The 14372-nt window shown below is 42.7% G+C and overlaps 1 protein-coding gene and 1 pseudogene across 1 annotated transcript in view; both read right to left on the reverse strand.

Annotated features, from left to right (window-relative positions):
- Window positions 1–1927: 1927 nt before the first annotated feature.
- The window catches only part of ALDH7A1 (aldehyde dehydrogenase 7 family member A1), a 52522-nt gene continuing 40077 nt past the window's right edge, over window positions 1928–14372 (reverse strand). Inside the window, exons 12-18 of the mRNA XM_003826681.6 lie at window positions 13112–13196; window positions 11479–11585; window positions 9216–9332; window positions 7388–7485; window positions 7121–7194; window positions 3497–3572; window positions 1928–2194 (exon numbers count right to left, since the gene is read on the reverse strand). Of these exons, the coding sequence (XP_003826729.3) occupies window positions 2140–2194; window positions 3497–3572; window positions 7121–7194; window positions 7388–7485; window positions 9216–9332; window positions 11479–11585; window positions 13112–13196 (612 nt within the window). The 3' untranslated portion in view covers window positions 1928–2139. The remainder of the gene's footprint in view (window positions 2195–3496; window positions 3573–7120; window positions 7195–7387; window positions 7486–9215; window positions 9333–11478; window positions 11586–13111; window positions 13197–14372) is intronic.
- Window positions 10498–10594, reverse strand: LOC112439914 (U6 spliceosomal RNA; annotated as a pseudogene).

Genomic DNA, 14372 nt, shown 5'->3' on the forward strand with positions numbered 1-14372 from the left:
GCCTCCTCACTGCTGCAGCCAGGAGCCAGGTCTTCACCCACTTCCCAGGGAGTCACAAGAGCCTGGCTGCTAGGCTCAGCGAATGGATGCTCTCTCCAAGTACAGCAAGATCCTAAGCAAGTTAGGCTTTAGTGCCGTGGCAGAAGCAAGCATGCTAAACACAATTCCCCACATCCACAATGGAGGCTGGGCATTGCCAGCAGTAGCGGTTGGAACACAGGATTTAGGAGGAGGCAGCAGTTACGAAATGCTCAAGATAACCAGTAATGAGCAGCACAAGACCCCTCGCACGTTCAAATATAAGACCAATAATAACACTTACAAATGTACATTTTAACTTGGGTAGTTAAAAATACTAACAAGTGATTTATATCTGCTAAATCAGCAAAAAAGAACAAAGAGGAACAAATTGAAGGCATATGTTTTAATGAACATTATAACCAAAAAAATTGAGTCCTTGTGCTAGAAACATGTAGAAGAAAAATTATAAATTTGTTTCAAAGAAAGCTTTCAGAATCAGTTTTACCTAAAATCTATAGCTAAGATTAGCACTCCCACCTATCCTCACCCATGATTTCTTCCTGCCAACCTTCTCTCAATAGCTATATCAGTATTTGGCTTGATTCATGTTCAATATTGACAACAGCATGTCTAGTTAAATACTGCTCGCAGCTGGCCATGGGACAGATTATGAATACTTTTGCTTCCCAGATACATTTATAATTGTTTAGTTTTTCATTTGCTTACTTCTCTGGGCCGTAATTCAACCCCAAATTATTTGTCCTTTGTCCAAATCTCTCCACATCCTGATGGATCAGGTTGTCTACAAATGTCATCTTGTTCAAAGGCCTCTGCTCCAGTCCAACCTGGCAGGAGTAGAGGGGTGCCATGCAGAAGGGGAGCAGAGAGTGCCAGGAAGGCAGGAGAACAGGGGCCTCTGGGCTGAACCAGCCCAAAGGCTCCTGCGCAGCTTCCCAGTGAGAAAAGGTGAGACTGTCAGCAAAGAGAAAGTAAACTTTGCCCAGCTCTCTATGACCACATGCTGCCACACACACTGAGGATTAAGAACAGATCCAAGGGCAACCACAGACGCCTAAAGCTAAAGAAAATGGTCTAAGGTTGTATAAAAAAATCCACATGCACTTTTTTTTTTTTTTTTGGAGACAGGATCTCACTGTTGCCCAGGCAGTGGCACAATTTAGGCTCACTGCAACCTCTGCCTCCTGGGTTCACACAATTCTCCTGCCTCAGCCTCCCTAATAGCTGGGATTACAGGCGCCTGCCACCACACTGGGCTAATTTTTGTATTTTTTGGTAAAGACGGGATTTCACCATATCGGCCAGGCTGGTCTCAAACTCCTAGCCTCTACTGATCCACCCGCCTCAGCCTCTCAAAGTGCTGGGATTATAGGCGTAAGCCACCTCGCCCAGCCTCCAGATGCATTTTCTATATAATTCTGCACAGGCAATTTTGGCCTCAGAGTCCTCCAGCAGGTGGCAGACTCCAGCACAGAAACAAAATCTGTCTACCCCAGAAATCTCTTCCAAGTTGACACAGCCTTCATAAGCAAGAGCCACAACTGTGATGAATGCCTGTTGTCATTTTAAGCACTGCAAGTTATTCCACATGAATACTGAACTGTGGTCCAAGCATACAGGGGAACGCATCCCCCTTTCAATCACACGCCATCCAACACATGCCATAGGTGGGTAATGTCAAGCAATATTCACCCCCCGCCCCCGAATCCTTCACTTGGTCAGGAGACACCCTGCATCTACTGCAAAGAATACTGTTTTCTCCTCGGTTCTGTATTTTCCCAAATTCCTACCCTGGTATGTACTATTTTTTTCTAATTACAAAATAATCATTAACTTTTAAAAAGCCATGTACAACTAGTTGACATAATAAAAATCCACCTAACCCATCTTTTAGTAACTATGGCTATGTTGTAACAATTTTATTTTGATTTTTAAAAAAGGAGTCTCTTGATTTAATCAGGGCTTTGGGGTCATAGGGGGATTAGTCACTGTCACAGTCATAATAATGCATTTATTCAGGGAAAACTTTAATTTTCTTTGTCTTCTCCAAAAACAGCTGCCGGAACACCTCAAATTAAGGGATGTTCATCTAAAACACCTTTACTGAAACTTGATTCCTTGGGCCAGAGGAAGGTCTTTACTGTAGTTGATAGTACTAGTGGGAAAAAATAACAGAATTAATGACAGTACATACATAACAGAAGATTTTCATGCCCACTTTTAAAATGTAGCAGATCTGTATATATTAACAAGGCGAGATCTCCAAGTTACAACTTTTTAAGACAAACCTTTAAGATAAAAGACAATGTTAGTATGGATCCCATTTTATTTAAAAGAAAAAAGACAGAAATGTAAAAATCTGGAAAGACATACCATACATGGTTTTTTTTGTTGTTGTTGGTTTTTGTTTGTTTGTTTGTTTTGTTTTGAGACAGGGTCTCACTCTGTCACCCAGACTGGAGTGCAATGGCACAATCTCGGCTCACTGCAACCTCCGCCTCCCAGGCTCAAGCGATTCTCCTACCTCAGCCTCCTGATTAGCTGTGCACCACCACGCCTGGCTAATTTTTGTATTTTTAGTAGAGACGGGGTTTCACCATGTTGGCCAGGCTGGTCTTGAACTCCTGACCTCAAATGATCCACCTGCCTCAGCCTCCTGAACTGCTTAGATTACAGGCATGAGCCACTGCAGGCGTGGATCACCTGAGGTCAGGAGTTCAAGACCAGCCTGGCCAACATGGTGAAACCCGGTCTCTACTAAAAATGCAAAAATTAGCCTGGCATGGTGGTGCAGGCCTGTGATGACAGCTACTTGGGAGGCTGAGGCAGGAGAATCGCTGGAATCTGGGAGGCGGAGGCTGAGGCTGCAGTGAGCTGAGATCAGGCCACTGCACTCCAGCCTGGGTGACAGAGCAAGACTTCATCTCAAAAAAAAAAAAAGTGTGCCCTCAAAAGTGCAAGAAACAGCCCAGCATGGTGGCTCATGCCTGTAATCCCAGGACTTTGAGAGGCCGAGGCAGGCAGATCACCTGAGGTCAGGAGTTCGACAACAGCCTGGCCAACACGGTGAAACCCCATCTCTACTAAAAATACAAAAATTAGCCAGGTGCTGTGGCTCACGCCTGTAATCTCAGCACTTTGGGAGGCCGAGGCGGGTGGATCACCTGAGGTCGGGAGTTCGAGACCAGCCTGACCAACATGGAGAAACCCCAACTCTACTAAAAATACAGAAACCACACACGAGACCATTTCATTGTTGGGTGCTGGGCACTAGCTGAAGCTAGACAAGAAGGCTAGAAAAATAGTACCAAATAGATAGTCAGAGGAGACAGCTGTGGAATGCTGGAAAAATCAAATCAAATGACACTGCACAAAGACGCACAGACAGTAGGAAAGTGTAAAAGCCCATTCCCAAGGGTTTTAAGCTCAAACCTATCTTCCCAAAGCCTTTTCTTACCAAGTAGACCTTCTCATGTACTGTTTCCAGGCATCACTGCCAGACTCCCTGCCACCACCAGTGTGCTTTTCTCCTCCTAGAGAAATAAAAAATAATATCATATCTTCTGAGCAGTTTCCATGTGGGCTCATAGTTGGTATCAATGAAAAGAAGATACCAAAAGGACACCCGAACAACCTGATTATTTACTTTACATTTAGCCCACAATATCTCCCCTGCAAACAAATCAAAGACAGAGACCAAGAGACCAAAACAAACAGAAAAAAGGAATTAAGAGGGAAAATAAAATATAAGGAATTAAGAAGAAATGGAAACAGAAAGAAACGGTAAAAAAAAAAAAAAAAAAAAAAATCCCATTAGCTGGGCGTGGTGGTGCATGCCTGTAACCCCACCGTGCCCAGCCCATACATGTTATTCATAGTTTTTCTTTTGAGCAGGGCACAAGAATATGGGAGCTGTAACTGTCTTCTTTATCTCTCTCAATAACTTGTATTAAATTATCAGGGAAAACACAAATATTCCCATTTGATAGAAATACATTAAGAAAATATAACAATTTTGAAATAAAAGCTTCTCTATTAACTACTCACCTGGTCTTTCTCATGAGAGGGAAAGAATCTCCATTAAATGGGTTCCAGAAAAATCACAGCTGAATGTTTGCCTTTCTAGCTCTCAAATGCACAAGCCAAGTAAAAAGAGACATAACTGACTTCAAAGAATGGGAAGCCAGCAAAAAGCCTGCACACGTTTGAAATAAAACAAACCACAGCTAACAGCGCCTCTGAAATTCCTGGCAGGAACAGAGTTGCAGAGGCTCTAAGGAACCAAGGCTGAGCACCTGCCTGAGGTTCCGGAGCTAGTGACAGCAGTAAATGGGACTGGGATGGTGTCTCTTGGTTCCTCACCCAGTGCTCATTCTACAAGATAACACCTCATGGGTCTTCCCCAACAAACTCTTTTATTGCACTTGAATAAAAGCTATTTCTACCCAAGGTGGGCAGGGAGGGAGTAGGGAGAGAGCGAATAAAAGCATAAGAAACAAGTCCTAGTCAAAATCTCCCAAGAGACTCCCTATCCAGCTACGCACATGCTGGGTAAATGAACTAATCCACTTTCAAGGACCATGCTCACTATTCTGAGAGCTGGTACCCCACTGCCCTCCGCTTGCTAGCCAGGCCTGCAGGGCCCTCCCTGCCTCTGTTTTCTACTGCTTCTTCAGTCTGCAAGGGTACTGGGTGCATCCAAGAAGAAAATGAAAAGAACAGCTTCTTCTACTTTCTCCTACTAGTTGACTCCCATGTGTCCTGCTCCTGGACAGAAACCTCTATCATAATAGAGGGTCAATACATAATGTCTAAAGCTTTCAAGGAGACAGCAGTGAAAGCACACTAGTTAGAAAAACTGACATCAATTCAAAGGTAAATTTGCTTTTTTCTTTTAGTAAAAAGAATCTCGGCCAGGTACGGTGGCTCACACCTGTATTCCCAGCACTTTGGGAGGCCGAGGCAGGTGGATCACAAGGTCAGGAGTTCAAGACCAGCCTGGCCAACATGGTGAAACCCCATCTCTACTAAAAAAATACAAAAATTAGCCAGGCATGGTGGCGTGCACCTGTAATCCCAGCTACTCACGAGGCTGAGGCGGGAGAATTGCTTGAACTGGGGAGGTGGATGTTGCAGCGAGCCAATATTGCACCACTGCACTCCAGCATAGGCAACAGAGCAAGATTCCGTCTCAAAAAAAAAAAAAGAACCTCAATGTAGCCTCTGGGAAAGGAGGAGGAGAAGAAAAGTATGAGCAAAACTACTTTTTCCATTATAAGACTTTTTTAAAACTTTTATTTATTTAGAGACAGGGTCACACTCACTCTGTCACCCAGGCTGAAGTGCAGTGGTGGGATCATGGCTTACTGCAGCCTCAAACTCTTGGGCTTAAGCGAGCCTTGCACCTCAGACTCACCAGTAGCTGGGAATACAAGTGTGTGACACCACAACTGGCTAGTTTTTTTTAATTTTTGTAGAGACAGGGTCCTACCATGTTGCCCAGGTTCATCTCAAACTCCTGGGCTTAAGCAATTATAGGCATGAGCCACCACGCCCAGCCCAAAACTTTTTTTTTTTTTTTTGCGGGGGAAGACAGGGTCTCACTCTGTCCCCAGACTTGAGTGCAGTGGCACAATCTTGGCTCACTGCAACCTCTGCCTCCCAGACTCAAGAGATCCTCCCACCTCAGCCTCCCAAGTAGCTGGGACTACAGGCACACACCATCATGCCTAGCTAATTTTTGTAATTTTTGTAGAGATGAGTTTTTGCCATGTTGCCCAGGCTGGTCTTGAACTCCTGAGCTCAAGCGATCGGCCCACCTCTGCCTCCCAAAGTGCCAGGATTTCAGGTGTAAGCTACTGTGCCTGGGCACCAAAACTTTAAAAATTAATTATAAAAGCTTAAATGAAGAATAGTCAATTGACTGGGTGCAGTGGCTCATGCCTGTAATCCCAACACTCTGGGAAGCCAAGGCAGGTGGATGGCTTGAGCCCAGGAATTTAAGACCAGCCTGGGCAACATAGTGAGGGCCTGTTTCTAAAAACAAAAACAAAAACAAAAAAAACAAAAACAAAAAAATTTAATTAGCTGGTGTGGAGGCACATGCCTGTAATCTCAGCTATTCATGAGGCTGAGGCGAGAGGAATGCTTGAGCCTGGGAGGTGGTGGCTGCAGTGAGCTGTGATCGCGCCACTGCACTCCAGCCTGGGCAACATAGCAAGCCCCCAACTCAAAAAAAAAAAAAAAAAAAAAAAAAGGAATAGTCAATCGGAGAGAGCAGGCATGGGTTGGAAACAGGGATTAAATTAGTACAAAAGGAGAAGATAGACACTCATGCATTCAGGCAACTGCACAGTGGAGTGCAGGGGTAAGGGGTGAACTGAAAACAGCAAAGTCCATGCATCAAATAGTAATTGTAGTATCTGCTCTAAAAATGTAAAAGAATGCTACTAATGATATAAACTTTTACAAGTATTAATGCATGTTTGTTTTGCTTCTATATTTAAAAAAAAACAAGCAATCTGTTTTATTTTACTTTGGATCATTTTTAATAAATAATAATATACAATGGTTAGGGAGAGTTTTTAAGGAAAAACTACTACCAAGTTTCAGCATTAATAATGTATGGCTTATTAAGAGGAAACAGGAGCAGGGCCCAGTGAAAAGAAACAACTTTGTATTCCATCTAGTGAAAAAGAGTATGTTTAACATTTATATGCCTATTTTGCAAATAAAAACCAGAATATTTCATATAAAATTTTCTGGCTTTGAAGCAGGGATTCTTAATCTTTTTTGGGTCTGGAAACTTCTCCCCAGAAAACAAATGCCATCATTTCAGGGGTTCACACATTTCAAGTTAAGGGCCTCTGCTCTAACCTGATGCTGCCTCTGAGGAGATGACGCAGGACTCTATGCGATAACTTTGAATACAGAATGTAAGTTTTTTCAGATATGTTAGATCACATAAGGTTATTTCAGAATATAAGGAGTGTTTCAGTCTCTTGGTCAGCCTTTTCTAAAAGCTACTACTGGTTTTTCTTTGCTGCCCAATATGGAAAAGGAGAAATGATTCTCTACGTACCAAAGGCACCTCCAATCTCAGCCCCACTTGTTGGAATGTTGACATTTACAATGCCACAGTCTGATCCTTTAGGTCTGTGTAAAAAGGGAGGCATGGTGAGAGCAATGAACAGGAAATTAAAAACAAACAAAAATAAATAAAAAATCTAAACCAAAGCTCAAAGGCTTTCAATACTGAAAAATTGATTTTAGACTACAGCAGTTTTTTTAAGTCCACTCACCACATAAATCAGACTTATATAAATTTTCAAAATAGACAAAGTTGTACCCAAGCCAGCGAAAGATTCTGCCCAGATCTTTGGTAAAGATGCTACTTGCAAGTCCCTGTTTTACTTCATTATTCCATGCAAAGACCTCTTCTTCATTCTAAAAGGAGAGACATTGGAAGCTGTAAGATGTTATCGTGTTCAAGTCAAAGTTCACTGACATTAAACTCATTTCCTGAAGTGTACCAGTATAATTTCAGTGTACAAAAGGAAACCAAAGAGTCAAGTTTACTCACTCTGTTTCTCTTATAATTCAGATCATTGATAATAAGTAAAAATTTTGGGATATCCCCCCTAATTATCAGAAACAAATATTAACACATTCTTCCTTTCATTCAAGCTACTACATATAATAGCTAATATCTTTTGAGCTCTTACGTGTGTAACACACCGATCTAAGCACTTAACATGCATTTAGTTATTTAATCCTCATCCTATAACACAGGTTTCCTACTACCTCCCAATTTACAGATTGGGCAACTGAGGCCTACAGAGACTAATTTGCTCAAGAGCTCACACAGCCTCATAATGTACACAAACACATTACAAAACACAAAATTATATTCTCTAGTCCCCATAAGTGAAACAATGATAGGCAATTTAAAGCAAGAAATAAAGAAGCAATGATGTAATTGCAACAAGATGCAATTCTCACTATTCTTTTACTGTTAATAATGGTACATTCAAATATTGATTCAATCTCTGCAGTCTCAAAATTCATCCTAAATATTTACTGGCGAGGCTAGGGCCCGTCTCAAGCTAGGGAATGAGATCTTCTAATTTATCCACCTGTGTGGGTTTTTTGGGTTTTATTTATTTGTTTGTTTTAGAGACAGGATCTCTTCCCACCTCAGCCTCCCGAGTAGCTAGGACTATAGGTACATACAACACCTGGCTAATTTTTTAATTTTTTTGTACAGACAAGGTCTCACTGTGTTGGCCAGGCTGGTCTTGAGCACCTGGCCTCAAGTGATCCTCCCAAAGCACTGAGATTACAAGCATGAGCCATTGTGCCCAGCTTCTTCACCTATTAAAACCTTTACAGTTTGAGATCAAGATATGAGATCAGGGAAAACAAAACAAAACTCCGCAGCCTGTCCTCTGCTGGAGTTTATAACTATAGGTCTTTTTTTTTTTTTTTTGAGATGGAGTCTCACTCTGTTGCCTAGGCTGGAGTGCAATGGTGCGATCTCGGCTCACTGCAACCTCAGCCTCCTGGGTTCAAGTGATTCTCCTGCCTCAGCCTCTCAGGTAGCTGGTATTACAGATTACAGGCGCCCAACACCACGCCTGGCTAATTTTTTTGTTTTTTAGTAGAGACGAGGTTTCACCATGTTGGCCAGGCTGGTCTTGAACTCCTGACCTCAGGTGATCTGCCTGCCTCACCCTCCCAAAGTGCTGGGATTACAGGTGTGAGCCACCGTGCCCGGCCAACTATAGGTCTTTGTATTACCCCCACATGTTCTCATTTTGTCTGCTGACATGTTCACAGCACTCAGGCTATCAAACTATCCAGTACCACGGTTCAGGAGAAGGTGACTCTATGGCCTACACAGCCCAGGATTAAGATGACACAGGAAATGAGGACCACACACTCCATAAACTCCAACACTAGTCCACTACCCAATCTGGTTTCCCTGGCAGCTAGCTTGGCATGCTATAGAGTTTTAAAGTGTTTATCTCATATTTTATCCTGAACCTTCATATATCTACTATTCAGATTACTTTCTAAAACCCTCTTAAAGGTTCATCAAGTGAAATTTAATCCACCATCATTTTCCTCTTATCATTTATTTCAACATTAGGCTAGCGAACAGAATGCATTTTTACCTTGAATTTAAAGACATAGAGAATCGGAGCGAAAGTCTCTGTGTGTGCAATGGACGCATCGTGGCCAAGACCTGTCACAATTGTCGGTTCTACGTAATTTCCAGGGCGATCCATAACCTAATGCAGAGAAATGAAATAAAAAGAATGAAAGCATTTTGTTTTCTAGGACTTGGGGTCAGAGGATGCAATCTTTGCCTACATTTATAAAGAAAAAAATTAGCATCATTTATAGGTGAATTATTTCTCCAAAATAACTTCCAATCATGAAAGAAAATTCTCTCTTCCTGATATTGGTTCTAACTTAGTTGGTCAGAGAAAAATGGAAATAAGGAGTCAGGCAGGGATAGAGAGCCATGCCATGTGACACAACCAAGTTATGTTGAACAAACACTGCTGCAAGCGGTTATTTTCACTCAGCCTGTAGTGCAATGGCTTGATCTCAGCTCACTGCAACCTCCGTCTCCCGGGTTCAAGCCATCCTCCCACCTCAGCCTCCCAAGTAACTGGGACTACAGGCATGCACCACCATGCCCAGCTAAATATTTTTGTATTTTTAGTAGAGACCAGGTTTCACCATTTTGGCCAGGCTGGTCTTGAACTTCTGACCTCAAGTGATCCACCTGCCTCAGCCTCCCAGAGTGCTGGGATTACAGGTGTGAGTCAACATGCCCGGCCACAAACAAATCTTTATATATGGGGGGTTTTTTGTTTTTCATTTTTTTTTTTTTTATTATTTGGTTTTTTGTTTTTGATTTGGTCTTGCTTTGTTGTCCAAGCTGCAGTGCAGTGACATCATCATGACTCATTGCAGTCTTGAACTTGTGGGCTCAAGCAATCCTCCCACCTCAGCCTCCCAAGTAGCTAGCACTACATGTGCATGCCACCATACTCAGCTAATTTTTTTTTGAGACAGGGTCTCACTATGTTGTCCAGGTGGGTCTTGAATTCCTGGCCTCAAGCAATCCTCCCACCACAGCCTCCCAAAGTGCTGAGATTGCAGGTGTGAGCCACTGCACCTGGCAATATGTGTTAATTTCTTTTTTAATGCTTATGATATGTATTTTTTTATTCCTTGCCTTAACTGACTTTTTAAAATAACCAATAAATAGATTATAATTGCTCTGAATACAAAGTCTCCTACTGTACTTGAAAAGGAATTCTCCTTTCCATACAAATATTAAGGACCCAATTCAAAAGCAACCATGACTCAGTTTCTTCTATGTCCTTCCAGAAATGTCCCATGCATTTTCTGCTGTCTTTTTTTAAAATATGGAATGCTTTTTAAAATACGGATATGAATTTGCATATCATCATTGTGCATAAGCCATGCTAATCTTCTCTGTATCTTTCCAATTTTAGTATATGTGCTGCCAAAGCAAGCATTGTTGTCATTCTTTAAAACGTGTATTTCTGGCCGGGCACGGTGGCTCACGCCTGTAATCCCAGCACTTTGGGAGGCCAAGGACAGTGGATCACGAAGTCAGAAGTTCCAGACCAGCCTGGCCAACATGGTGAAACCCCTTCTCTACTAAAAATACAAAAATTAGTTGGGCATGGTAATGGGTGCCTGTAATCCCAGCTACTCAGGAGGCTGAGACAGGAGAATCGCTTGAACCTGGGAGGCGAGGTTGCAGTGAGCTGAGATCACGCCACTGCACTCCAGCCTGGGCAACAGAGCAAGACTCAGGAGCCTGAGGTGGGAGGATTGCTTTAGTCCAGGAGGAAGAGGGTGCAGTGAGCTGAGATCGCGCACCACTGCACTCCAGCCTAGGTGGCAGAGCAAGACTCTGTCACAAAAACAAACAGAGCCAAGTGTGGTGGTTCATGCCTGTAATCCCAGCACCTTAGGAGGCCAGGGTGCGTGGATCACTTGAGGCCAGGAGTTAGAGACCAGCCTGGCTAACATGGGAAACCCCATCTCTACCAAAAAATACAAAAATTAGCTGGGTGTGGTGACATGCACCTGTAATCCCAGCTACTCGGGAGGCTGAAGCAGGAGAATCACTTGAACCCGGGAGGCGGAGGTTGCCGTGAGCCAAGATTGCGCCACTGCACTCCATCCTGGGCACAGAGTAAGACTCTGTCTCAAAAACAGACAAACAAAAACATGTGTTTCCTTGTTTTATAATAATATATATAAATAAAGACGGGAGAAGAAGGATGTCAAATGGGGTGGCTTTCCCAATATGCCCAGAGCCCTGCTTGTGTCTCAGGGAAAAGAAGGTTAAAAAGCTGTCACAATTGATCTCAGAGCATCCCTTACCTTGCCCCCATAGACCACTGTGCCACCTTCTTTCTTTGCTTCTTCCACTGCTCCAAGAAACATGCTCACTGCCTGCTTGGTGTGGAGTGGCCCATAGAGAACATTAGCTGGAGAGAGAAAAGGAAGGCTGGCTCATCATTTTGCCCTTTATGGCATCATTTTATTATTAGAACAGCTTTCTCAATGAACAGACCAATCCCTTCCTATATGCTCTCAATTGAGAACGTTAAGTCAGCATCCTTTTTCCATAAAGAACCAGATGGTAAATATTTTATGCTTTGGAGGACATACGTGACCTCCATCCCAATACTCAACTCCGTAACTGTAGTGCAAAAGCAGCCACAAATGACCTGCAAATGAGTGGGTATGTGCCGAGAAACTTTTTTTTTACAGAAACAGGCAGGGCCAAGTCTCTTTGCCAATTCTAGTTTAAAGGAATGGCTATCAATTACTCAAAGCACTGCACTCAAAATATAGGGTCAGTTTACTCATTACAGTGTGACCATTCTCTAAGGAAACATCACAGTCTCAGTAGTTGGTGTGTAATTCAAGGGGGAAGAGAATGATGCTGTCCTATGTTATGGCTGCTGGGGACTAGAGCACTGACAGTGACCCAGCAACAAAGAAGAAGGAAGATGTAAGTAGGCCTCTATGAGGAGGAGGCATGTTAGCAGAGCCATCCCCACTCTGGGTGAAGAATGTTTCCAGCAGACAGCACAGTAGGATAGAGCCTGGCATGCCTGGAACACTGAAAGGACGTTGGAGAAGGTGGAGCTCTGGGAGCAAGAGGGAAAATAGACACAGAAAGGCTGGTGAGAAGGCAAGCGGGGCAGGAGGCAGACAGCAGACCAGGAAGGATCGGGAGCCTGCAAAACAGAAGAAATCAAGAGGACTCTAGGTTTTAATCTAAAAGCAGGCCTGGCGCAATGGCTCACACCTGTAATCTTAGCACTTTGGGAGGCCCAGGGAGGCAGACTGCTTGAGGTCAGGTGTTCGAGACCAGCCTGGCCAACGTGGCAAAACCCTGTCTCTACTAAAAATATGAAAATCACTCAAGTGTGGTGGAATGCACCTGTAATCCCAGCTATTCGGGAGGCTGAGGCAGGAGAACTGCTTGAACCCAGGAGGCGGAGGCTGCAGTGAGCCGAGATCAAGCCACTGCACTCCAGCCTGAGCAAAAGAGTGAAACTGTGTCTCAAAAAAAAAGAAAGCAAAAAAAATCTAAAAGCAATGAGAAGTTACTGAGGAGTATTTTAAGCAGGAGAGTGAATTATCTGATTGCATTTTAAAAATCATTCTGTAGCAATGGATGCAGAAAGGTCAGTTAGGGGATTCTTGCAGCCTTGCACAGGAGGGATGGTGTTGGCTTGGACAAGGGTAATAGTAATGAGAGAGAAGCACACTAAATCTCATTCCATCTAAACAACCTCTCCCAGTCTCACCCACCAGCACACATCAAGCACCCAGGGTCGAAACCTAGGAGCAGACACGATACTCCAAAGCCTAATAACCTGCTTCACGTGCCTTCACGCCTCTCAGGAAAGGGAAAGAAACTCCAAAACTCAGATCAGAAACACTTGTTAACAACAGCTCTCAAAAAGGGATCACTTTGAAAACAGAAGGAGATACTCACGGTCCCATGGGTTCCCAACTCGGATCTGTGCATAGGCCTTTTTAAGTCTGTTTACAACCTCATCATGGATGCTTTCATGTATAAACTAAACGAAAAAAGATATTCAAGGGCATAGTATGATAAATGTACACATTTTTAAACAATGAATAATTTCCTTGATAGTTACTGAAATACTGTAATCTCTAAAAATATAAGAAAATCAAAGCATGTTTATTTTTTTAATTATATAATTTATCATTTTAATATTAACTATATGAAGTCAAAAATTTCCTTTTAGGTAGATAATAGAATAAAATCATAAGCCATGTCTTTTTTTTTTTTTTTGAGACAGAGTCTCACTCTGTCACGCAGGCTGGAGTGCAGTGGCATGATCTCAGCTCACTGCAACCTCCACTTCCTGGGTTCAAGTGATTCTTATACCTCAGCCTCCCGAGCAGCTGGAATTACAGGCACCCACCACCACACCTGGCTAATTTTTTGTATTTTTAGTAGAGACGGGCTTTTGCCATGTTGCCTAGGCTGGTCTTGAACTCCTCACCTCAGGTGATCCACCCACCTCAGTCTCCCAAAGTGCTGGGATTACAGGTGTGAGCCACCACACCCGGTCCATAAGCCACATCTTCATCAAGTTTCCAAGGATGTATTTGTCTAAGCTTCACAAATACATTAAAGAAGGCCTCAAGTACATGTGTCCCATACTGTAACCCTAAGTCCCAGTGAACACAGAGCATAGTCATAACTGACCTCTGCTGGGTAACTACAAACACTTAACCCCAGGCCACATAGGTCTCCAGAGGAGGCCCTAATTAGGTGAGGACAACCCTTGCATTCTCTGGGTAGTTGTCAGGTCCATGCTATGCTCCAAGTGGCAGAGCTGAACTTGCCAAACCATCTATGCTCTGAGTTAGTCTCCACATGTGATGAATGAATTGACATTATGAGAACTAGTCATGAAGCAGTCCATAGTAATGGAATTTTTTTAAATATATACTGCTAACTCTAAGGAAATCTATTTGGACAATGACTACTATTACCTATTAATATTTAAAACTAATATAAAAGACATTTATGAATATTTGCTCCAAAACACATGAAAAAAATAAAAATTGGCTGAATAGAGAAATATTTGGCTTTTATGTCATTTCATATTTTACCATGTAATGAAGGGTATAATCATTTGGAGTGCATGGTTTTTTCTTAGCTTTAATGTAATCTTTAATGCAATTTAATGTTTATGGTGAACAAATTTAATAAACTTTAA

This window comes from Pan paniscus, chromosome 4 (genome assembly GCF_029289425.2).
Source record: "Pan paniscus chromosome 4, NHGRI_mPanPan1-v2.0_pri, whole genome shotgun sequence".
In the NCBI taxonomy this organism is placed as follows: domain Eukaryota; kingdom Metazoa; phylum Chordata; class Mammalia; order Primates; family Hominidae; genus Pan; species Pan paniscus.